Consider the following 25852-nt stretch of genomic DNA (forward strand, 5'->3'; position numbering starts at 1 on the left):
ATAACATCAGTATGGACAGTGTAATCACTGGACCAAATAACATGGATTATAACATCTGAGGTTCATTCACATGCTCCTCTATCAGTGTCATATGTACTATCACCTGTAGCCTAGCCCGCTGTTTTCCAGTCTGTATTTATGCACACGATTGCATTGTCCAAAGTGCAGGACTTTGCATTTGTCCTTATTGAATTGCATTTGATTAATATGGGCCACTTTTCTGGTTTACCAAAATCACTCTAAATCCTAATCTTATCCTCCAGAATATCTGCAGCTCTACTCTGGTTGGTGTCATCTGTAAATTTTCTACCTGTGCACTTAGTCCTATCATCTAGAATCTAGATGATTAATGAAGGTAATAAACAGTACTGGGCCCAGGACAGACTCTGGACAAACTCCATCCAGTACCTCTTCCCAATTAGATATTGAGTCAGTGTGATGATGACTACTTTTTGACCATCATGATCCTCCCACTCTTGTATCCATCTTACAGTACTTTGACTATGTTTCTATAAGAATGTTACATGAGACAGTGTTAAAACCTTTGCTAAAGTCAAGGTATATTATGTTCACTCCTTTTTTCCCCACCCACAAAGCCTATTACTTTGTCAGAAAAGGAAAGCAAATTGGTCAAGCATGACTTGCTCTTGGCAAATACATTTTGTCTGTCCCCAATTACCTTGTTATCTAGTTGCTTAAACAGATTTCTTGGTTACCTGCCCCACAATCTTTCCAGGTATCAAGGTCAGACTGACCAGTCTGTAATTCCTCTCTTTTTCTCTCTCTTTTTAAAGATGGGCACTATATTTGTCCTTTTCCAGTTGTTGTTCACTTGACCTCCATGAATTCTCAGAAGGAATAGCTATGCAATTACCTGAGTTAATTTATTGAGTAATCCAGGATGCATTTATTTACCTCTGCTGACTCGAAAATATCCAGCTTCTCTAAGTAATCTCTAATCTTTTTAGTTTCTTCTCTAGGTTGATTATCTTCTCCAGTTTGCATCTGGCTAGTTGTGCTTGTAATCTATCTGATAGCTGATTTTATTTTTGAAGACCAACCTAAAAGAGGCATTCAGTATTTCAGGCTTCTCTAATCATCTACCATTAAGACTGCCCTTCCCATTCACTAAGGGAGCAACACTTGGTCTTTCTCTTATTTCTAACATACCTGTAGAATGTCTTTTGTTATGTTTTACTTCCCTTTCTAGCTTCATCTCAATTTATGCCTTGGTTTTTCTGATATTCTCCCTGAATGCTGAGTCAATACTCTTTTGCTTGTCTTTAGTAACATGGACAAGTTTCTGCTTTCTGTAAGATTCCTTTTCGAGTCTCCTTTCATTGAAGGGTTCACTGTTTAGTTAAGCTGGTCTCTTGCTGTGCTGGCTGTTCATCTGTTAGAACAGTGGATCTCAATCAAGGTGTTATGGCACCCTTGGGTGCCTTGGTATCCTTTCAGAGGTGCCACAGAGTGCCATGCATTTAGCATTGTTAGGTATGCAGACATGATTCACAAGACAAGCCTGGAGATGTTTGTAGTTTTAAAAACATTAAGACCCATGGAGGTCTTTCTGAGCTCTTTGCAACAAAGTGCTCTATTATTTTTCCATAGTCAAAAATGAGTGAAAACTAAGAGCTGGGATTTTGTGAGTGCTGCCTTGGGCCAAATAGGGTCAAGACCCACTGTGTTAGAGAGAGAGAGAGAGAGAGAGTGTGTGTGTGTGTGTGTGTGTGTGTGTGTGTGTGTGTGTGTACCTAATCCCAGTGATTGTAGTGGAAGTTTTATGTGCACAGAATGTAGAGACAGTCATTGGATTGGATTCACATGGGTACATAAGTTACGTGCAGACATTTGGGGAAGTTAGGGGGATGTTAGATCAAGATCTAAGGTAAGTTGGGATGGGAGGGGTAGTGGGGGCAAGCAGACTGGGGGAGGGATGGAAGGGGGCAACCAGGGTCTGCAGGGGCATGTGGGAGATCAGGGGGCAAGCAGGGTCTGTGGGGAGGGATTGGGGGGGACTAATGTGGTTTGCCAGGGAGGCTTGGGGGATCAAGAGAGCAAGTGGGGTCTGTAGGGACCAGGAAGGTTTGGTGGTTCAGAGGGAACAGGAAGTTCCACAGAAGGCCTTGGGAAATAGGGATTTCTCTTGGGGTATGGGAGGTTCTCTGGGACCAGGGTCTATTTTTAGCTTCTTCAACCTCCCCACTTCCAGATAAACAACCCCCACTCCATCTCACCTGCCCCTCCGTCCACCCCGACATACTTCCTTGGCTCCCCGTACTGGCAAATGCTAGTAAAATCAGCACTAGGAGCTGTTTGCGGGATGAAGTGTTTTGCAGGCTCAGGGTGTTGGCTAGTCCGTGGTGGGGGAAGAGGGGGTTATCTGTCTGGGGTTGGGGTGGGGTGCCAGGGGGCTAAAAATAGCTGTGGCAGGAGTAGGAAAAATGCAGCCCTGGGGCTGGGTCCAGCAGCTAGGCTTTCCCAGGTCCAGGGCTGCACTAGGAATTGTACAGAAGTTCAGTTAGATTGGTCTCGCCAGACCTGATCTAAGTTACTCTGTCTCTGAAGTATAGTTAACTGTCTCTGAAGTATAGTTAACTTTGATTGGGTTGGCCCTTTTTAGACCAACCTAAACTTCCTGAACTTCTCTATAGTTAGCACTTAAATCTGCCTAACTAGGAATCTGAGCATAAGGTCTGAACTATGCATCTGGGTGAACTAAGTTAGTCTGGGTGGCCATTTTTAATGTGATATTATCTTCCTGAATGTCTGTGTGTACCCATATAGGCAATGTCTGACTCCCTTCTGAGCTTAGGACTGCCTCCCATAATTGAACCCCGCCCAGATGTGAGAAAACAGGCTTGGCAGTTAAGCAGAGTATACTTCCTGCACATGTCGCCTGTGTCGCTTTCATGTGCTGCATCCCTCTCTGCCTCTGAAGTGGTGCTGGCGTGTATGCTCAGGACATTGACTCTGCCTAATTGGTGGGCTTGATTGCACACTGAGTAGGAGCAGGTGGGCAGGGCTTGATTCTTGGCAGCAGTCCCAGGCTGAGCAGGCAGCTGTATAGGGTTGGTGTTTTCAGTCTGTATATATTTCTTTCCTCATCAATAATGTGTTTGCAACTAATGTGAAGTTTAGACTGATTTTACAATTTTTATTTTTTAAGGAACAGATTTGTTTTGTTTTTTGAAGCACAAATAATCCAACTGTCGGACTGTTCTCCTTGCATGGAGTTTTTATGAGGCTTCAGTCAGCAGGAACAAGCAGCCAAAGTGTAGAATGCTGCACTGAGGAGGTGAGGCAGGGTTTTCTGTATAGTTCAGCATCTTCTGAGACCCCAAACTGTGCGGAGGAGACCACACTTGTAGTCTGGAACCACTAGGACTCTCATGGTATCTTTCTTCAAAGAGGAGTCAAGTAGGGACACTGAGGCAGTAGAAGTAGCAGCAGCAAAAGCAGGGCCCTCTGGATATTAAGGCTAAGTACAGACAGTCAAAAAGCCTGAGGCTTAGTAAATTCAATCTAAGCAGCTTCCTCTAAGCTGTGTAGATCGAACTGATAACCAACTGAACCTACATTCAGTTTTCAACTGGGAAAGACGGGGAAGGCCAGTAGGCAGGGGGGTGCTAGAGCATGTCTCCCAGGCTGCTGGCCATTGCCAGCCCAGTCAAGTGTCCCCACACCCCTCCCTGCTGCCCCCCACAGGGGTTTAAGAAACCCCCTATCCAGGTGCTGGCCCACCTTGGGGGAGCCTCCCCCTTGGGAGGTTTCCCCCAGTCTGGGTTCCCCGGCCCAGGCAGCCTTATGGAGCTGAGGGGAATTCTCTTTCCCCTTCCCAGTTCCTGATTGCTTCAGCAGCTGCCACAGGAGGAGGGGAGATTAAGTCCTTCGGGCCTGCCCATGCAGCCCAGCATGGAGGCACCGGGAATCCCCTGCCTTGGGGGCTTCCCCTCACCCCATCATTCACCCCTGCCCCTGGCCTGCTCTCTTCTGCACTGTGGGGATTGTCCCACAACCCAGCCCAGCTGGGTCATGAGACAGAGCCCGGTGCCTCCTCCAGTGGTGTGGCACTGGGGAGGGCACATGGCCCCCTGATCTTTGCATGGGTGAGGATGGGCCACAGCTGCAACCTGGGCTCAGCCTCTGCTCTGTGTCTCCGTGCCTCACTGCCACCGCTTTGAAAGCAGTGGGTACTGCCATGTGCCTTGCTGCCAGGCCCGCCCAGCAGCAGGATGCACATGGCAGTGCCCTCTACTTTCGAAGTGGTGGTGGTGAGGCATGGAGACACAGAGCAGAGGCTGAGCCCAGCTTGCAGCTGTGGCCCACCATTGACCGTGTAAAGATCAGGGGCCACATGCCCTCCCCACCTCCTCTTGGCTGCCTGGGACCTTGCCTCTGGAGGAGCCTCCGGGCCAGGGCAGGGCAGGGTGGGCGTGGGGGTCCTGAGGGCTCCATTTCCTCCATCCTGGTGATGCAGCTGAGGCTGGCCCTGCTTTGACCCCTGGCTCTGGGCCCCCCAGTCGGTGTGCAGCTGGGGCCAGGGTGGGGAGGCAGCTGGGGCTTGGACCAAGTTCAACATAGCCAGGAAGTGGCCAAGGCTGGCACGGCCAGTGCTTGTGCAGCCAGGAGGCAGCTGGGGCCAGGGCCGGGAGGTCACCATGGGCGGTGTGGCAGCTGGGGCTGGTGCGGCTAGGAGGCTGCCAGGGCTGGGACTGGTGCGGCTGAGGCTGGGATGCAGCTGTGGCTGGTGTGGCATCCAGGGCTGATATCGTCAGGTCTATGAGGCATGTGGGGCAGTGCAGTGCAGCATTGAGCAATGTTGCTCCCCCCACCCCTTGGTCCTTCCCCCCTCCAAACTTTCCAATGGGGGGGCATATGTGTGTGCACATGCTCAGCCTCCCCCCCCCAATTTTTTTTTCTTTCTTGGCCTTTGGCTGGGGGTCTGTTCCCCTCCCCACTGATCCTTACGGGCTGATGGACACAGGTAGGAATCAGGCTAAGAAGCAGAGGGGTGAGGCCTTCTGCACTGGAGCAGACAGCATATCCTGGTGCTGCAAAGCATCCTGGGATGCTGGGGGACTATGAATTAACTTGAACCAGGATGACCTGGGACAGGAGTTCCATGAACCAGTTTGACTTAAATCAGTTAAGTGTGATACTACAACCAACCAGGTGTGCTAGACACTGTACGAAGAAACAACATGATATTCGTATAGTGTCCGGCACCAAGTGAACCTGAATCATGATGGAATATAAATGATGTAATTAATAATGTTCCCCACAAAGGACAAATGTTACTGGCCAGACTTCCAGAGGTTTAGAAAACCAATAATTTCCAGGCATTGCCAGTGGAGTTGAGTGATTCACTCTTCTGAAAATCAGAATCTCCATGCTTTTAAGTAAACTACTACTGCTTGTTTTTTTTCTTTATTCTCTCTATCTTAATAGAAGATCAGATATGTTTAATTTTTAGGTCTTATGTCTTACCCTGCATGGCACCCAGTTACATTCAGCAGCAGTTTTGAGTGTACTCAGATAATCAATAGAGAAAATTTTCCATGTGTCTTTCATTTTCCTTTCTCTGTCTAATGGGAATAAATTGTTTATGTTGCTAGAAATAGTTTAGCTTCATTAACAATCTTATAGCATGCAAACCTATGTCATTCTGTTCAGCTAGTGTCCCATGGCTAAAAATGAACGCTTTGATATAATTACATTTGAGCTGCTTTATAATTTATTAATAGTTCCATTAAAATACCATGCATGTCTCCTATGAGTAGGAATGTACGCAGCCACAATAGAAAAGATGTGGATTTGTAAAAGAAGATGTTTAAAAGGAAACATTTTGTCTTTTGGATTCACCATTCTGAAGAAAAATGAACCAAATTCAGCCCTGGAGTATAATAGCACGGATGAATTTGGCCAAGATTTCCATCTTAAGAATTTCTGCATGTCCTAAGCACTTATTTAGAAAAATATGTGTCTTTAAAGCAGCAAACCTGTTTTTGTTGTTTGTTTAGGGATGCAGGGGAGCAATTATATAGGCACCTCTGAAATGATAAAAAAAACATGTTTCCAAAATAATAGAGAAAGTTTATTGAGAGCTCAAATTACAGTACCACTAACTAAGAGTCAGCATTTCTATTGCAGGTGGTTCTCTGCTGCTGATGTCACTAGCTTATTGTTGGATGATCAGGTTGCAAGGACAAGAAGCTTATATAACCTGAGTACACCCAAGTACTGTGGTCCCTTCTCCAGATAGAAGGGATGGGTGGCAGGCAGAAGTACTGCAAGAGGCATCTGCAATATGCAGGCCAGATCCTTCTCTTCCCTATAGAGTCAGGCTAGGACAAGAGATACTTAACTATATACAGCTTTATTAATATATACGAAAATTAAGAGAATGGCTATTACACCCCCCCCATATAATGCTATGTCCTATAGATAAAGGCTAAAAGATTACACCCCTTCAGATAGCCCCAAACAGTATGTTGATAAACTGTGGATTTAAAATAGACAATCAACAGGTAAAAACAGGTGAGCCATATAAATACAATGAAACAACAGTCAAAACACAAATATACGCGTATAAGTATATATAACCATCAGGGAAGGAGGTCCCAGCAATTAAAAGTTAAAGTCGAAATGTCTCTCAATATGTAGGTTTCCTGAGGATAAACTGGCCCACAGGCAGGCTAGCTCCCCTCCCCTGTGGAAATGCCTTCTCCAACAACTCACAACTCCAGGGCCTGGATAAGGCCATACCTGGCTGACTTGCTCCTCACAGGCGTGGCCTCCTATCCCACTGGCTCCTCTCAGGCTGCTGCCTGTCAGTTGTCCTGTTCACTGTCGCGTGTACTGAAGGCTCTGGCTTCTGCTGGGGTTTGGAGACCTGGACCACCTCTTGCGGCACCATGGCTCAGTCCACTCCCAGATGTTCTGTGCAGTGTCGCCTGCACCAAATTCCCTGGCCACTTGCCAGGGATCGCAGACCTGAGCTGCCTTAAGCTGCTCCCAGGGTCTCAAGCTCTGTATGTTGCTTTGTGCGCTGAGGTCCAAGAGACCCATGGTGAGCAGCTGCCAAGGTCTGAGCTCTGTGAACTGCTGTGTGCACCAAGGTCCCAGCCGCTTGCTGGGGGTTGCAGACCCGAGCTGTCTTGTGCAGTTCCCAAGTTCTGGGCTCCATGCACTGGCCTGTGCACCAGCTTCACGCCAGGGGTGGCAGACCTGAGACATCTTGAATGGCTCCCAGGGTCTGTGCTCCATGCACCAAACCTGTGCACCAATACTGCGTTCCCCTGGGGAAGTTGACGATGCAGCCACTCGCCATTCCTGCTCATGAGAAGGCATCTTTGGGCTCTTCAGGGTGCTGGTTCTACCCACTGGCAAGCTCATCTTAGCCTGTCCTCTTCTCTGTCTCTCGATGCGTCTGCCATGTGCTGAGCACGCAGCTTCTTTTATTCGCTCCAGAGGCTCTGCCTCCGAAGTCTTGTTGGACCTGCAGAACGCAGGCTTCAGTCGAGTCAGGGAGGCTCTTTGCTACCCCTCTGCCTCTCATGCAAGAGGCAGAGCCGCCCCTGCCCATCCCTTATCCGGTTGGTGGGCAGGTTCCACCAATCAAAATGAAGATTTCCTGAGCCCTTTTGAGCCAGGCTGAATTGGTAAGTCCACCACACTTATGAATTGATTTAGATTTTACACAGTTGAATACATACTCTAATGAATTGACTTTATGGATTAAAATAATATATAAAATATTTTCCATATATAAAGTAATATGAGAAACCTGAAAATAGTTTTCAGTTGTGTAACATCTTATTTTGTATATACTCCCTTTGCAAAGCTCAGGGTTGGGCCTTTGTGTTCTGCTAACCTTGCCTACAAAGTCAACAGAAGAACTACTGCAAGCTTTACTTTTTGTTTGTGTGCAGGCTCTTAAAATATTAATCTTTACATTTAGTTTGTGATAAGTAACTTGCATGCATACTGTAAAAAATGTACAACATGGGAGTATACAGAGACTAATGTTATAATCTTTATAATTTGAAAGGGTTTTTTTCAAAGATTTATAGCAAACATTTTAAACGGCGTAAGCCTTGTCAACCTTTGTTTTAAATTTTGTATATATTACTATTAGATATTAGAAATATGCATTTGTGTGGATGACATAAAATCAAGGTTTGGATTCCACACCGCACCCTTGGCTCAGATGTGTTGCTGATTCTGTTCAATAAAATGCAGGAGAGATGCCATACTTTAGATGAACTGTTCATTAAAGGTATCTATCTGTAGACCTCTGACAGCAGCCCTGCCACTTCTTCACAAGTGTTCACTAAAAACTTGGAAATATTTTGAGGTTTAACTTATTTTGGTTAACTTTCTATGTTCCTCATCCACTAATTTTCATTTATCTTCACCTCTGAATGTCTTGGGTCTGGGAGGGATAGATAGAAGGGAGAAAGTAAAAGGGCCAGTGACAATTTCTTAAATGAAAAGGATGTAGGACCTGGTTTAAATCACAGGCCCAGCTTGCTAATATCATGGCCCAATTGTGGCTGGGCTGTTTGTTTTCATTCCCAAAAAATGCCCATCCCCCGGTTGACTGAAGGGGCAGGTTTAGGGCCAGGTTTAATTGCAGCAGCAGAAAAGCCTTGCTCCCAAGGCTTCTGATTTGCTGCTGAAAAGCCCATGGCCCACCCCTCTCCCCACCTCACTGGAAGAGGCAGGAAGAGCAGTAGTGGCCATCTGCCCCATGTTGTCTCTGATAGGCAGGGAGGAAATTCCCTTCTCAAAAATGCACTGAGCTCATTGTCATCACTGCTTATTGGCTGATGCAACTCAGTGTCAGACTTGCTGCTGATTAGCTTGCAGCCGGGCAGGGCAGAGTGGCATTTTTTAAAAGGCAATTCCCTCCTTGGCTATCAGAAACAATGTGGGGCAAATGCTGCCTCCTCCAGTGAGGCGAAGCTCTGGGGGGGTGGGGGAGTGGGCGTGAGCTTTTCAGCAGTGATCAGAGGCCTAGGGAGCAAGGCCTATGCCTACAATTAAACCTGGCCCTTGGCCATGTGCTCCTGGGCTGGGCCAGCCCCATCACAGCCCCCACGTGGGGAGCTAGGCTTGCTTCAGGTGAAATGCCATGATATGGCCACTTGCTTTGGAACTCCCCAGCAAGTGGCCATATCGTGGCATTTAATTGCAAATTGCATTTTTCATGAAAATCACTTAATTTCATGGTTTTCAGGAAAAATGGAAAAACGCAATTTAAACCAGGTCCTAGGCATATAACTGGTCTCTTAGAAAATATTCTGTCATTTAAAAAGTAGAGTGTATGCGACTTTGTAAGCGACTGTTAAACATACCATGGGGCTTGTACAAAAATTACACTTATTTCAAACTAAGCATGCAGAAAACACTTTACACCTGTGTGTCCTATGAATGTCTGTTCAGTTAGACATTTATGCCACATAGAGTACATATCACACTCTGAGTTAATCCTCAATGAATGTGGTATCAGACTAAAGCGCTTCAAGTCAGTGCTTTATTGAACATCTGTACCACATCCCATCTGAAGTCAAGGTAGGTCACATTCTCCTGCCATCTTCTGAAGGGGCAGGTATGTGGGGCCCTGGGGTCAGAGCTCAGTGACCCCTCCAAGTAGAACTGGGCAGTGGCTGACCCCGGCCGGGGCAGTAGGGGCCTGGGCAGCCCTCCGTGAGGCCATGTCAACCCGGAGGTCCTGAAAGGGACCGATCTAGAGGGCCAAGCTGGGCAACAGTTCCAGGAGCCTGGACACAAATCCAGATTCACCCTGGGGCTGCAAGTGCGTTTGAAGTATCTATGATCAACGTGTCCTGCAATTCACAGTAATTCATCTTCTGTGGGTGAGCACTAGCCTGGCCCAGCCCCACCCCTGTGCTGTCACAGAAAGGAGTTATAAAAGGCATTGTCTTCTCCCTGTGGAGGGAAAAGAACCCTTCTGCCACATGGGCTTCCCCACAGCTTTCTGGCTCAGGTCTTGGTGGAGGCCAGGCTGGGTCTGTGCAGCAGACAGGCTCCTTCTCCTACCTTCCCTGCCTCTGCCACAGTTCCTGGCATAAAGTGGCGTGCAGCTCCGAGCTGTCAGCCACAGGTGATATCTTTGTATTTTTATATCGTTATACAATGTCCCTAGGCAGGTGAGGCATACTGAACTGATGGAATGATCAGGCCCCTTGGGAGATGGTGGCAGCAGGGCAGAGAGAGCAAGTGAATGGTGGCTATGGTTGTATGGGGTGGGGTGCTGCTGTGTGGGATGCTGCTGCTGCTGGCTCTGCAGGGAGTGAGGCTTTGGGGGTAAGGTTGTGGTGAGGTGTGTGCATGCGTGTCGGGGGGAGAGAGGTGTGTGACTGTGTGTGTGTACCTCTGTGTCTATCCTGGCCCTGGGCTGGGGTTGGAGCTGATGCCAGTTCTGTAGCTGCCTCTGGCTCTCTGCAGGGAGCAGGACTTTGGGGGAGGGCTGTGGGAGGAGGGTCATAGGGATGTGCATGCATATGTGTGCATATCTCAGGCCTGGGCCTGACTGGGGCCATGGTGTGGGGAGGGCAGGGACTGGAGCTGATACTGTTGCTGCTGCTGACTTTCTGCAGGGAGCTTGTGAGGTATGCTGGGAGGTGTGGGGAGCCTGTGGGGCATGCTGGGAGGCATGAAGAAGCACCCCCAACCTGCTGGCCTTGGCCAGTGCAGGCGGGCTCCGGGCCCACCACACCAGAGCGCATGTGTGTTCTGCTCTGTCCAAGCCTTATCTGAAGCGCTTTGAGTAAAACGCAATACTTAGAACTTGGGGCTTTGAACATCTGTACTTAGCCTTCGTGGCAGCTTTGGCTGATGCATCTGCTGTGCTATGACAATGTAATACATGGTTTTGTATATCATCTGGATTTAAGGTACCATAGAAAAGATGCCTTCCTGAGCATTTTTTTATTTCTTTTTTCCTTTAGATACTTCCAGAAGTGTTAAAGCATCCGCAGAGACAGCTGAAGTCTTTTTTCAGAAGTTAAGAAATAAATATGAATTCACAGTTTTGGTGACCTTAAAACAAGCTTACTTAAATTCAGGTGTTATTCTTTCTGTTCATCATTTAGACCACAGGTAAGTAATGCAAGTTTTACTGGTGGTATATTAATACATGGAAATAGTTGCTGTAATAAAATCAGAAAAAAACAAGCAAATGAAAGCAAGATTTTGTTGTGCAGATCATTTTGAAATGTTTATAGTATGAGGCAACCCACATTATGCAAATTTGTAGAAATTCACAAATCTATATCTGTGAACAGTAAGTGGAACAGCTGTCACTCTTAAATGTCTCCTGGTGCTAGGGCATAAAAATAAAACCCTCTTTTTGGTCCTAACCTTACGAGCCAGCTCCTCAGCTGGTGCAACTCAGCATAGCCCTGTTGTGTTAGTAAAGCTACACAAACTAACAAAGCCTGTGGGCTTTATCACTACGTGGCTTCAAAGATAGTAAAAATTTCCTGCAGGTTGTGGACATGAACCTACAGTAAACGGCACTGTAGTTTGCTAGAAATGGCTTTATGTGTAAAGACTAAAGCAGTCTTGGGTGTCTGAGGATGAATCCTTTACAATAAGATAATCACTCTCTGAGACACAGAAGCGATTCTTTATGTTTCAAGTCATATAGCCACTGAAGACAGCTGGCCTCTGATTTATGACAGTGTGGAAAGAAATGTAAACACTTGTAATTCTTTTGAATGAATTAGTGATCATCCCTGGTAACAGACCTTCTTTGCTTCCAGTATGCAGTTCATATATCTGCCTTCCCCTTCCCCCAGACATTATTGCAATATTTCCTTCCTTTGATAATTTTGCTACCAAGGAGGACGACAATATGTATTGGCTGTAAAGAGATTGTTAATTGGGACTCATTCATAACATCATTACTTCTTATGGAAAATTGGTATAGTAATAGCAATTAGATTTTTATGGTATAGTTACAGTGCTCCTGCCACTTCTTCATAAATTTTCATCTCAAATTTGATAAACTAGTTAAAGAAACTAAACTCAAGATTTCCATCTTCCCCCGTTCCTTGATTTTCTTGCTCTCCATTTTTCCTGGAAATTCAGAAGTGCCAAGAGCCTTGTGAGCAAGCTGTTTTCTGCAAGATTTCCAGTTTAAATCGGTTGGCTCAAATAGTATTCATTTTAAGTGTGGCTTCCTAACTTAACAGCATCTCCAAGGCTTTTAAGGTCTATTTATCCCTAGTTTTTTAATTTGCAAATAATTTATGACCAGATTCAAATGTTAAAACTATAGATTTATGGAAGCTGGAGATAATACCCCAGCATACAGTTTCAAAGCCTTCACTGAGAAAAAAATCAAAACATTGTTGCTATTACTATGCCCCTTCTACTTCCTTTCTTTTCGACTAGCTCCTCACGTATCATTTACTACCTTAGATTGGAAAATTTCTGTGAGCAAGGACTATGTCTTGTTATCATGTCTTTGTTTTGGGAGAGGCCTAATGTAGTTATTGATAATTTAAGCAATGGAAGTAATGAAAAGAGTCTGTTATATTATTTAGGCCAGGGGTGGCCAACCTACCTCACACATGCTACATGTGGCACAGGCAGCCTCTGTGTGTAGCATGTGATAGATTGGGGTGGGAGTAAGGAATACAGCAACAGATAGGCTAGGGACACACATTACACTTAAACTGGTTTAAGTGGTCAGAAACTAGTTTAATCCTGTAACGGAACAGATGTTCAATGCACATAAACTGGTTTGAAAATGGCTGAAACCAGTTTGAGATAAACCTGGATAAATGTAGTATCAGACTTAACTGATTTGGCTCAAACCAGCTTATGCAATATCTGTCTCTGACCCCTTGCTGATGTAAGTTAAATCAGACTCCCCCAGCATCCCAGCATGCTCTCTGGGCAGAGTGGAGCTCTCTGCTCCACAGCAGGGCTGGCCTCTCCTCTCTGCTCGCTTTCTGTAGCTCTGGCAGAGACTTGCAGGCACAGCAGCATCTGCCTGGCTTCCTCCTGCTCTTCCCTCTCCTTACCACTCCCTGCTAAGCAGGGATCCCCTGTTCCCTCTGCCTTACACAGGCACCTCAGCATTAGCTAGCGGACCACATGCTGGCTACGGTCTGTGCTGTGGCAGACAGCAGTGTCAGTTTAGGACTTTTTGGAGCTAATCAGCAGCTCGGCTGGTAATGTCCCTCTGTTTCTTCTTTGCTTAAGAAGAGTTTAAACTAATGAGAGAAGCTGTTTGTTTTCTGATGGGGTGATAAATGCTGATGACAGAGCTGAGAAATGCTCTATTATCAAGGAGGGGGGAGGGAACCCACCCCTAATCCTGCTGGAAGGAAAAGGAGGGCTGCTGTAGCCCCCCTCTGGCTTCTAGCCTGAGCCACTGCAGGTGTGTGCCTGCATTTCTGGGATGTCTGTGCAATTACAAACTGGTTTAGTTTAGCCAGGTTAAACTAACCTGGAAAGATTGAATCAATTCAGGCTCAGGCTTTTTTAATGTCTGTCCCTAGCCTTAGGGAAGACAGCTGAGTTGATTAGGTGGGGAGCACTGGGCAAGCAACAAAAAGCAAGACAGCAGATTGGGCAGGAGATGAGGATTGGAATGGCACTTGGGGAGAGTGTGGGGCTTAATTTATGGCATGCCTACCAGAAAGCCTGGGTCCCCACTGATTTAGGCCAATAAAGATTATTCTTTGGATCTTCAATTGCTTTGTCCAGACTGCTTTTTTAAATGTTTTACCACTTCCTTTGCGAAAACATTCTATAGTGTAATGGTGCTTGCAGTCTGGAAAGTTTAATCATGGATTTTTAACTGATGGGTATAATCCAAATGCACAGCTGTTTATTTATGTGGTCATAGGATCAGCATTATTGTGAACATACCCAGAAAAACTGGGTATGAGCTAAATCTTAGAATATGTCGACAACATTAGGAAGTACAAATATCGTCAGTGTATTTTAGTGGTTTTTGCTATTCAATGATGCTAATGTGCAGGATGACTTAATTTAGCATTGAAATTAAAATTAGGCTAGGATCTTTAAATCTCCTTCATTATATTTGCATTATTTCAATTTTTTATGAATGACAATAAAAACAGCTAAATTTATGAGTTAAGACGCCATTTATCCTTGATTTAAGTAATTTTGCTTCACTGTCAGATTTCAGTCTCTTCAGTCCTGCTTCTCTTTGTGCAGAGACTTGCCTATAACAGTCCATTAATGCTCAGACAACGTTTTAGAAAATTCTGTGTGTTGTGACTGTAATCACACTTGGAAGGAGAAGTAACTGTACAAGAGTTGGTTCTTCCCTCCATTGCATAAACTTTAACACTGGAATAGCTCCTCTGAACTCCAGAGGGTTACAGTGGGATCAAACTGAAGAACAAAACCCAGACTGTCTTCATTTATTTACAAAATATAGTACAGTATTGCCTCTTGTCTCTGCAGTGATGAGAATGGAAAACCTGCAGGCTGTCAAGAGAGATTGAGGTTGGAGATAGTCAAGGGAAATAAGCAGTTAATCAAGACATAAGTAGCTTTTTCTGTTTATTATGCAGCAATTCTGGTGGTTAAATAAAACTAGATTCTTATGCCTTGAACTGAGCTGGAAGATGAAAAGACTACGTTTAACAAGTAGAAAAGGCACGTTCCCTGTATCCATGAATTAACTTTAATTAACATTTAATTTTATTATCTATTTTTTTTTCTTCATATATTTTAGAGGGCTCACTTGGTTTATTCTGTGCAGCCCAACCCATTGTTGTTTTCTTCTTTTGCGGGTTCTTGGTTAAAGACACCACGGCATAGGGCTTCTGTGTCAGGTGCTATATAATTTTTGAGAGATACTGGCTGCCTTTCACTACTGGCCTGAACGCCGGGTGCCCCCAGAGGCTGGGAGGGCACAGCAAGCTCCCACAGGTGGCGGTAGCACTGTCGGTGGCGACAGCAAGTGGCAAGCTCTTGCAGGCAGCTGTGGCACTGTCAGTGGTGGTGGGGGTTGCGTGTGCCGACCAGTGGTCAGCAATTGCCCTCAGATGCTGCCGGCGATTGGGGACTGCCTGCAGACGCTGCTGGCGGTGTCAGAGTGGTGGGGGCGTGGCAAACGGTGACCGCTTGCAGGCTAGCATCGGTGGTTCTTTTTATAGAGTTGCACCTTCCATGTCAGGGTGCACGTGCACCTGCGGGCACTCCCTGCGCGTTGCCAATGACTACTGGTGCTGAATTCCAGGAGAGATCAGGGTATTCAGTACCTGACAAGGTCATTCACTTTATGACAATGCTCTCTGGAGGTACAAATGGGCCTCCTTCCTACTATCTGATTCATGTGAATGAATCCTTATGCCCATGTGGAGTTCAAGTGATGATATTTAGGCTTTAGATAAATGAATAACAGTTCATGTTTGTTCTGGCAGCTAAAGGGAATGGCTAAATGCTCTATTTTTCCCCTCAACTGGTAATTGAAGCACTGTGTATTTAAAATTTTCCTTTGTTGCTTCCTTCCCTTTCACTGGTTGCTTTGTATAACATTATTCTACTTTCAAATTGGTTTAAGCTGACTTGAAGTGGAACAAGCTAAAATATTTGTATAGCTGTTACTTTCTTATCTACCTTTCTTCAACTATGGGCAATCTTTTTTCCCACTGACCTACTATATCTGGAGAGTTTGGTAAAAGGCAATCTAGGTGCAGCTCAGAAATTTATACTTTTGTTAAAAGCTCTGTCTCAGTAAATCAGAATTTCACAGCAGTGATCATTTAGCTGTTCCAGTAGCTAGATACTGGTCTTTGGATATATATTCTAAATGTCTAAGAAATATCAATTATAAATATAGTTGAGGAGATCACCTTGACTGCATGTAATGCTCTGGCTCAAATGCATTCTGTTTTACAGTAACAGAACAAATACTTGGAACAATGTGAACAAAATGATTCCTTAAATCTGAATAAAGGACTGTTAGACTGATTGCTGTGTTCTTACTCTCAGCCTACAGTTTAAACTTTATTATCCTCTTTACTTGACTTTTGAATCCATCTTTCAGCTTCTCCTTGATGAATTAATCAGCAGCCTGATCATTTTAATCTATGGCATGGTTCTAATATGCTTTAGGCTCTACTACTTCATCCTGGATTTTCATTTAATTGGCAAAAAAGGGGAACTTTAAGTCTCACTTTATGGTTAGATGGACTTATGCAACAGATGCTGTATTCAAGATGCTGTATTCATATCTCTTGAGATGCTGCATATTAAAGACTTTAAAGGGTATAATCATTTGATTATAATTTAACTGTTCTTGTCCTCAGTTATTGTTTTTACTGCTATGCAACTGAAGAACTGGTATCAATAGATCTGTGTATTCTTGAATTCCCCAATATATCTCATTCCTGCCATATACAATGTTTGTTTTTGCATTTGTTGGCCTCTCTTGACCATATATTGTTAGTTGTGCTGAATAGTGCCATACTGGGCATGTCTACACATTCATTAACGTGCTGAGTTACTGTGAATTAAGTTTAGTATTTGGTTAACTGAATACTACTGCGCAATAGCATAGTTATGTGATTTCTGCCTGGCACACTACTGAGCATTGTTAGTAGACTACTGAGCAGTAAGAGTCTACATGAGGCACTAACTGCACAGTAGCCTAATAATGCTGCACAGTAGCAATGTTTGTTCTCCAGTAACTTCCAAGATAGGCATTGAATAAACAATAATTTGGTATTACATTAGCATATTAAAAAGCTGTGATAATTACCTAATGTCCATAAGGACTAATTTCGTTTCTGTTATCCAAATTAGTGTATATTGTCCAGGTGACAACTGTTTTGTTTGCTTAAAAAAAGGAATGTTAAATATATGGTAACTTTCTGGAAGTAAGTTTTAATAGTCGGTTTTCAGTATCATTCATCTGAAGTTTTCAAGACATTGTACAAAGCATAATCAGTTGCTTTTGAGTTGGTTTTAACTAGGATTTTAGAATCCTACTGTGAAACCAAAGTTATATTTCTTTTACATAGAGTTTGTGGGTCTTATCAAGAGATTTCAGGAGAAAACTTTTTTTTATTCATGCTGACACTTTGGTAGTGCTAAAGAAGATCCTGAGCAATACAGGATTTCCCCCATGAAGTACATTGAGATGAGCGTGCACATGCCTCTTGCAGCATCTCAAAGTAGGTCACCACACTGGAAACATCTTCTGGGCGATAGCTGGCCAGATGGCCGGGCAGGGGCACACATGGCAGTAGCGCTGCAAAAAGGCTAACTCTGCAGCCACAGTCCACTGGCACTTGGCCCAGAGGGGCAGATGCCTCTACTAGCTGTGCAGTTCCCATCTGGGTCTGGCAGGTGCACAGCAGGTCACAGCCAGGCAATAGCCCCCACTGCCAGACTGCTGCAGTGGGTAGAGGCTGCAGGGAACTCTCAGGGCTGCTTCAGCAGTCCAGCTGGCATGAGGGGTAGTGTCCCCAGGTACCAATTGGCTGGGCCTCAGAAGCTCCTGAGAGTGAGTACCCCTGAGCTGCTTGCCAGGGCAGCTTTTTGTACTGATGGGGCCAGGACAGGGCAGCTTTTCACATTTCTGGGGCCAGCACAGATGCTGGATCCAGGGTCTAGTGGCCCCAGGCTCTAGCTCCCCCTGGCTGCAGATCCAGGAGGAGCCAGGCTTTGCCCCAAGTGGCACAACATGCTCCACGCCAAAGTGAATGTCTGGGTATATGCACTAAGGCAAAAAGCCTCGGCTCAAATTTGCACCTCTTCTATTTGAGCTGCTGCAAGTGCACATGCCTGCATGTGTGGATGAGCCAATGGGCTCTGTCAGTTTAGGTTGGGGTCTTTCTTTGTCCCACAAAAGAATGATCCCCTTATATATTTTTTTTATTTATTAGGCTTGAATCTTTTGATCATACTTGAATCTGTGGTTAGATGAAAATGCTTTTAAGGCAGTTGAAAGGTTCTTTGGTTTATATTCTGTTTAACCTCTTTGACAAGTTGGAAATGACCTTATCCTTTAAGTGTTTGTTATAAAGGAGGTCATTAAATTGACTGATGTCCTGTCACTATTGCCTGTTTTCCTTTACAGTCTAACCTTCAGTTAGTTTATGCTTCTTGACAATGGAAAAATGAATTTGGACAATAGGATGTAAATTATTCTAGGTGGTGAATGCTGCACCCATATTAGAAACACTTGACTAGTAACTTCAGTGAAATCAAGTGGGCCACATCCTTCTTTGGTGTAAATCATTGTAAGCCAGTGGAGATGCGCAGATTTACAGCAGCTGAGAATCTGTCCAAAGATGTTTATATGAGACTAAAACTTTTAGTTCTGTATTAATTCCTTAAGATTGAGCTCCCTTGAATTTGGTTAGAGGTTTATCTGAAAAAAAGAAGAATGATTTGTCCTCTGTGCCCAGAATTCAGAAAACTTTTACACACGAGGCATTAAAAATCAATCAATCAAATTAGCACGTCACCAGGCAGGGGATGGGAGAATGTTTGAGAAGCTTAGATTGCCTTTTTTTTTGTTGAACCTTCTCTCATATCTGAAAGTTACTCATGGGATCTATCTATGGTGGTTTCTCTCACAATGGGGAAACATTGGCAAGGGAGGATATTCATAGAGAATTGAAAAAAAATTGCTGCAACATTTTCCCATTTAAAAGAATATGTGATAAATGCAATTGTTTCTTTCCCTCTGCCCATAGTCTTGGAATCAGTTGGTTGCTAAGGTGTTATCCAGCCTTCTCTTCTGCCCATAATTGTGGGTAGAAAAGTCAGTAGCTGGTTTTAGGAAGGGAATTCTTGAGTCAGTGGGTCTGTGTTAGTACAATATAAAATCAGTTTAGTATAAAATAGAGGGATTGCACAGTGAAGAGGAATGAGAGCAAAAGAAGTAAAATCTTTAAAGAATCCTTATTTTTCAAATTTCTTTGGTAGAAATTAGGGGTGGCAAGAAAGTATAAATTCTATTTTGTGAAAACATTTCATGGGTTAGGAATCTTTTTTTGCATTGAATCTGAAGCATATTTTACTATGAACACAGATGTCTATGATGATAGGGAGGCAGGAACTCCAGGACAGTGCAGTGGCCAGGGCACTAAAGATATGGACGATTCTGGTTTATGCTCTGTCTGATTTAGTACAGGGACATAAACTTGGGTCTTCGGCATGCCAGAAAGTGACTGGACTATAGAGTCTCTTTGCCTCTCGTGGGTATAGTAAATATTTAATTTCAACAGTGTTAAAGGGAGAGCTTCAGACCAGCTGATACTCTGGCTCAACCACTGACTGATTCTGCATTCTAGTGGTTACAGCACTCAGGTGAGATGTGGGAAAACAAAGTCAAATCAGTGGTCCAAGAAAGGCAGAGTGAGGCCGCTTCTGCTTTCTAGAAGAATAACCTATTATACTGTTTGCTGTAATGGACTGAGGTAGTCTTAAAAAAGTTTGACAGGCCTTGGTTTCATTCTTTTTCTCTTTCTCAGATTTTGACAAGCATTCTATTCTGGCCCTGAGAATCCTTCCTGGTTATATGCCTAACTATTTTTTTTTGGCAATTTTTTGGTTTTGATAAATCATTATTTTCCAACAAAAATATGCTTCATCAAAAATCATAACCAGCTCTTGTAAAAATTCAGTGAACAAGGGGAAAGTGCAGAAAATGTGTTGGCAGCATTTCCTTCTGCTGTGCAGTTACATTAGGTGATAGGGAATAATCTATTCAGGCTAACACTGTTATTGTATTCCTTCTTGTCTAGTTAAAGTGTTAGTCAGTTCTCCACTAGATAATGCTCAAGGCTAGATAGGGAAAAGGACAAAGGCATTCAAAATGATACTGTAGTGAGAAATAAGGATTTTGAAGATGCATTACTATGTATTTGGCATTTAGAAGTTAGAGCACGAGGGTAGTTTTATGAATTAGCTGTTTTTTAGGTGAGGGAGCATGTATGAGAAGCCTAGATTTAATATGTTAGTATATTTAAAGTGCCAGCTACTAAAATAGGGAAAAATATGATGTTGCCCTCCTGAATGTGTCATTATCATACTAGGGAAAACAGCAAGCCAGTGGCTATGTGATATCTTTTAGAACTTTACAAATAATCTATCCCTGGAGGAATAAGATTTGCTTACTCTTTTCATTATTGCAGTTTGCACAGTAACAGCTTTTCACAACAGTTATAAAGTAAATATACCTATTTGATGATCTAGCCATATTTGACTTGATGATCCTCTGGTAGTGATTTTTAAAGATAATGTTGATTTTAATGTTTTATTCATTTTACATGTACTACCCTTAAATTGAGTGTTCTCCTCTTTTTTTTTTTTTAGTGCAGGGTAAAGAGTGGGAGTTGATCAATTTTCACTGTGTGTGTACACAGTAATTAAGTCACGTTGCTGTAATTATTGCCTTTACAACAGCATTAAAGACTTTTTGCTCCTAAAATATTTGTCTGTTCTCTTTGAGCTGTTAGAATAATGCAGTCAGGATTTGTAAGTAATGAATCCATGCGCCATAGACATTAATGTGACCATGCACAAGGACAGAATTGGGGTCTGTATTTGTAGCTGTTTAGGTTCTTCTGCTTCACTATGCCAACGTGGCTACTTTTAGCACTAACATTGCTTGCAGGAGCCCTTTTAGGGGAATCTCTCTAAACTGTCTGTAGAAGCATTAGTTTTATTAGCATCTGTGGGCCAGCTTCTGGAGGATGATTGTCAGATATATACCTAGTTATTTTTCCATTCAAATCATCCCTTCATTAAAAAAAAAAAATCCTTTTTTTTTTTTTTATATTATATTTTTTCCCTCACCAAAACCCTAAACATCTCCATTATTCTCCTTTGAATCTTTTTATTTTCCTGCGTGAAGTTTTAAGTGACCTGGTGACCTAACTTAGGGTTTTCTGTTTTATAAAGTCCCCTTTTTAACTTATCAATGCCACCTGTTTGCCCAACTGCTGCTGTGTACCAGGCTTCCAGTGGCATCAGTTTTTCCCAGAGGGTCTCTGTTAGCACTGCAACCTCCTCTTTAGGGTGTACAAAAAGCTGTTATGCTCCCTGGATTCATTATGCTGACTGTAGAGACAGGTACAAAATGCACTGATTCAGCCAGTGAGGCTCCTATGAAGTTTTCCTACAGCAGAACTCCTGGGAAAGGACAGCAGTGCAAACCATTGCCTGAACTCACCAGGAATTCATTTGCCCAGGGGAATGGCAGTTTCCTGTTTTACCAGAGATCATTTTTCTCCCCTGCAAGGTAGGTGATCCTTAGCACATAGAGAAGCTTAGAACATTCTTTTCACCATTTAATCTAGTTTAATTTGCTGCACTTTGGTTTACTTGTAGAAGAGGGTCTGCCAGATGCACCAAGTTTTGCCTTTGATTGTGGTCTGATTGAAGTCATCATGGGGGCGCAGACCTTGGATTTATATGTCCAATAGTGATTATATTTTTCCAGTCTGTCTCTTCCGTCCTTAAGAATACTGGGCCAGATCCTCAGGTGGTCTAGATGGGCATAATTAAGTTGATGTCAATAGAATAAAGCCATGTTGTTCCATCTGAAAAGCTGGCAAATGCACCAAATATACCATATTTTCTCACATACAGCGTGTCCCAGAATATAATACACACTTTGTTTTTGAAATGCAAAATGAAGAAAAATGCTTTTCCTGGTCAGTCTAGCCCAGTCAGAAAGTCAGTTTCCCTGTTTAATACATACACCCCAATTTTATGGGAGAAAGGTATATGTTATATGTGAGGAAAATACAGTAATAGGTAAAACAGATCAACATTATATTTATTGCTGTGTGTTTGTGTTTCATAACACTATTTCATGCTTAATGTAGTGTTAATACTACTGCCATTACACCAGCTTTTTAATTGCTTTCTTGTTTCCTCTGTTTTATATTTATTCAGTCCTTGTTATTCCTTTTTATGTTTTCAAGCAAAGTTTTGTAATAAAGATAAGATGAAAAAGGATGACAGTGCCTCATAATCTTCTAGTCCTCCTGTTGTATGTCATGGTTTGTTTTACCAAATGGTTTATCTTTTGGATCACTGTTTTGTGTTTTTGGTTTATAATGTCTCACTTTACTATACACAAGCTGAGTTTAAAGTTATATTACCATTACTGGTCAGCCTTCCTACCTGCAGGAGACTTTTTTTTCCTTGATCCTTTAATGTTATTTTAGTGATGAGAAAGATATCAGGATGGTAGCCAACATTTAATCCTCTGCAATCAAATATAGTAATATGTCTTTTTCAGTAATCTCCAGGATCTTTAAAACTGTTAATTAGGCCTCCCTTGTGAGGTGTATGATTGATTACGTGGCACATACATTTGGTTTGCTGTTGTTATAGGTTGTTAAACTGTAACACAGAAATGTTACTCACAGTGACGTCACACAGTGACATACTCTGAGTTGATAGCTTCATTAGGTGATGTGTTATACTTCATGTATTCTAGTTTAGTTCTACTCACTAGCGGCATGTTTTGCTCTTTTCCCTCAAATCCATCACTTGTTTTCAGATATCTTTTTTTCACTCTAGCCAAACTTTATTCTATCCTAAAGATATAAGAAATAAAATGCTTGTATAGTTTTCAATGTTTTGATAAGTTGGTTATGTTCCCTAGAGTGAAAGTCAGTTTTTCTATTGACTTTAAGGAATCAGAAGCAGGCCTTTAACTGTTCTAGGTGTTCTTCCTCAGCGTTATATCTGTCATTGTCTGTATTTAAATGTTCGGAGAAGAGTTTTGCTTTATAATATGCTCACCTTCTTTGTTAGATCAGGAGTGATCTCATTTCTATTCTTTAAGCTAGAGTTAGGAAGGAGGTTATTAAGTTGACTTGTATCCTGTCACTATCACCTATTTTTTGCAGCCAAACCTTCAATTAGTTTATACTTTTTGCCAACACAAAAAAGGTTTTTGGTCTATAAGGAGGTAAATTATTGGAGACTGTAAAATTTATTGCTGACTTCAGTTAAATGTTTTCCTAATGCAGAGAATTGAACTCTGTGAAACGTTTGCCTAGAGAAGAAAGCGAAAAAACCCTTTGCCAGCTTTGCAAAAGGGCAGCTGTTTTTGTGCTGTTGCTAGGCACATTTCATTATAAAGAAAACAAGAAAGGAGAGGCATGACTTGAGCCCACCCTCCCACTCAAAACAGTGGTTGGAAAGAATTTTTTTAAAGTCATTTTTGTTATCTTCATTTGCAGACCTTGCAAACTACACTCCATTGCTTCAAAACAAACAGACAAGCTATGCTCATGCTACTCAACCAAGCCATTCCATTCATCTTGGAGAGAAAAAAATGAGACTGTCAACTCTTATAAATATGAGTCTAGTGATATTTGTCCCCCTCCTCCCCCCCCCCTTAAATCCTTGGTTTCTAAATTTATGATTATCCTTGAATCCCAGTTTTGTCCTATAAATATAAAGATCTCTCACATGTTTGCAGACAAAAAGCTTGAAAATATGCACCTTGAAAGCTCAAAACCCAGAAGACAGGCACTCTAGTTTTATAAACAGTTGCTTGTTTCCTGGAAGAAACCTGTTTGAGTAAATGCAGAAAATAACTCTGTCTGTCCCAGTAGCTGGACTTTTCCCATAAAAGCTTTTAAAATTACTTGTGGGAACATCTCAAGCAAAGCTGAGAAAGCTGAGAAATGTGTGTTTCTCTAAATGTTGGTCCACCTGTTATATAATTTTATTTTATAGTTAATGTAGGAGAGTCCAGGACTAGGGACAGACATTCAAAAAGCCTGAGCCTGAATTGATTCAATCTTTGAAGGTTAGTCTAACCTCGGCTAGGCTAAATCAGTTTGTAATGGAACAGACATCCCAGACATGCAGGTACGTGCCTGAAGTGGCTCAGGCTAGAATCTGGGGGTTCTAGCTCAGCCCTCCTTTTCCTTCCACAGGGCTGAGTTGAGCAGGGCATGGCCAGGCCAGGCCCCAGCAGGATTAGGGAGGGGTTCCCTCCCCGCTCCTTGTTAACAGAGCATTTTCAGCATAAAGGCAGGATCATCCCTGACTAAATTGTTCCAGTCAAGTGTCTGTTCAACCTACTCTTGACATTTCTAGGGATGGAGATTTCTCAGCTTCCCTAGTTAGCCTGTTTCAAAGCTTAACCATCTTCACAGTGATAAAGTTTTTCCTAATATCCAACTTAAACTTCCCTTGCCGCAATTTAAGACCGTTATTCTTTGTCTTGTCCTCATCAGCCATAGAGAATAATCAAATTCCATGCTCCTTATAATCACCCTTCAGGTAGTTGAAGGCTTTTATTTAATCCCCACATAGTCTTCCCGGTCCCCTCTCCAGACTAAACAGCCCTAGTTCTTTCAGCTTTTCCTCGTAAATCATGATTTCCAGACCTCTAATAATTTTTGTCACTCTGTTGTACTATTTCCAGTCTGTCCACATTGTTCCTGAAGTGTGGAGCCCCAAATCAGACATAGTACTCAATGCGAGTCCTCACCAGTGCTGAATAGAGTGAGTGACTCACTTCCCTTGATTTGCAAGAGGTGCTTCTGTTAATACAGCCCACTGTGCTCATCACCTTTTTTGCAACAAGAGCACAGCATTGGCTTGTGCTTAGTTTATGGTCTGCTTTGATGCTCAGATTTTTGTGGGTGCTAGAGTAAATTATGTTAGTAATAGGAATAATTGCATTTATGATCATAGAGAAGTGGAACTGGGAGGGACCTCCATAGGTCATCTACTCCCATCCCCTCCTTGAGGCAGGATTAATGATAATGCATTAATGACAAAATTGGTATTAAAGAAGACAACAGTTGAGATTTGATGATAATGGCAAAATTATTCTTATTAGCTTTAAATTTGGCAGACTTAAATGCATACTGGATTCTGGTAATAGCAAGTTATTTAAAAGGCAGAATATAAAGCCAAAGCTGAAATGTCTGCTTTTAAATCTGAGCAAATTCCCTCTTCCCTTGTTTGTTCTCTGTTTCATTTCAATAGCATGATGGCTGATGAACAAGTGTGCATTGTGAAACGCCAGTGGTCTTCATAAAAATAGTTAAGGAGTTTGATGCATTTCTGGTACAGGTACCTGGAACTGGAAAGCAGTGGTCATCGAAATGAAATCAGATTGCATTACCGTTCAGACAGCCATCGCTCACACACAGAAGTGTTCCCGTACATTTTGGCAGATGATAAGTGGCATAGACTTTCTCTAGCAGTCAGTGCATCACATTTGATTTTACATGTGGACTGCAATAAGTAAGTAACGAATAGTGTTTTATGTTAATATTTGGAACATTCCAACTCAGCAGTAAGTGAAAGAATAACAGTTGGGTTTATTTTGTTTGCTTTTTTTGTTTTTTAACAGAATTTATGAAAGAGTTGTGGAGAAGCCCTACATGGACTTACCTTTGGGTACAACCTTTTGGTTAGGACAGAGGAATAATGCACACGGTTTTTTTAAGGTATGTTTTTCCTCAGAAGAAAACAGTTGAAACTGGCAATGTTGTTAACTGTATATCCATAGCAGTGAAAATACTTCAAATACCGTAATGTGTAGGATATGTCAGGTAAGAATCCTTTATATTCAGTACATCTATGCAGGAAGTACTTGCTGACACAGGGATGCAAAAATTCCATTATCTATCACCAATAAGGCAGCTGTCATAATTTCATAGTTTGTAGGGTTGGAAGGGACCTGAGCAGATCATCAAGTCCAACCCCCTGCCATGGCAGGAAAAAGTACTGGGGTCAAAGGACCCCAGCAAGGTATTCGTCTAGCCTTCTCTTAGAGACCCCCAGGGTAGGAGCCAGCACCACTTTGCTTGGAAGTTGGTTC

At 42.9% G+C, this 25852-nt stretch overlaps 1 protein-coding gene across 1 annotated transcript in view; it reads left to right on the top strand.

The window, feature by feature from the left end:
* Positions 1 to 25852, top strand: part of NELL2 (neural EGFL like 2) — a gene marked incomplete at its 5' end in the record, with an annotated part of 258597 nt that overhangs the window by 26087 nt on the left and 206658 nt on the right. The window contains 3 exons of the mRNA XM_019543949.1: positions 10980 to 11130; positions 25099 to 25272; positions 25382 to 25478. Of these exons, the coding sequence (XP_019399494.1) occupies positions 10980 to 11130; positions 25099 to 25272; positions 25382 to 25478 (422 nt within the window). The remainder of the gene's footprint in view (positions 1 to 10979; positions 11131 to 25098; positions 25273 to 25381; positions 25479 to 25852) is intronic.

Source organism: Crocodylus porosus, unplaced genomic scaffold (genome assembly GCF_001723895.1).
Source record: "Crocodylus porosus isolate Cpor-Errol unplaced genomic scaffold, CroPor_comp1, whole genome shotgun sequence".
NCBI classification, from domain to species: Eukaryota; Metazoa; Chordata; order Crocodylia; family Crocodylidae; genus Crocodylus; species Crocodylus porosus.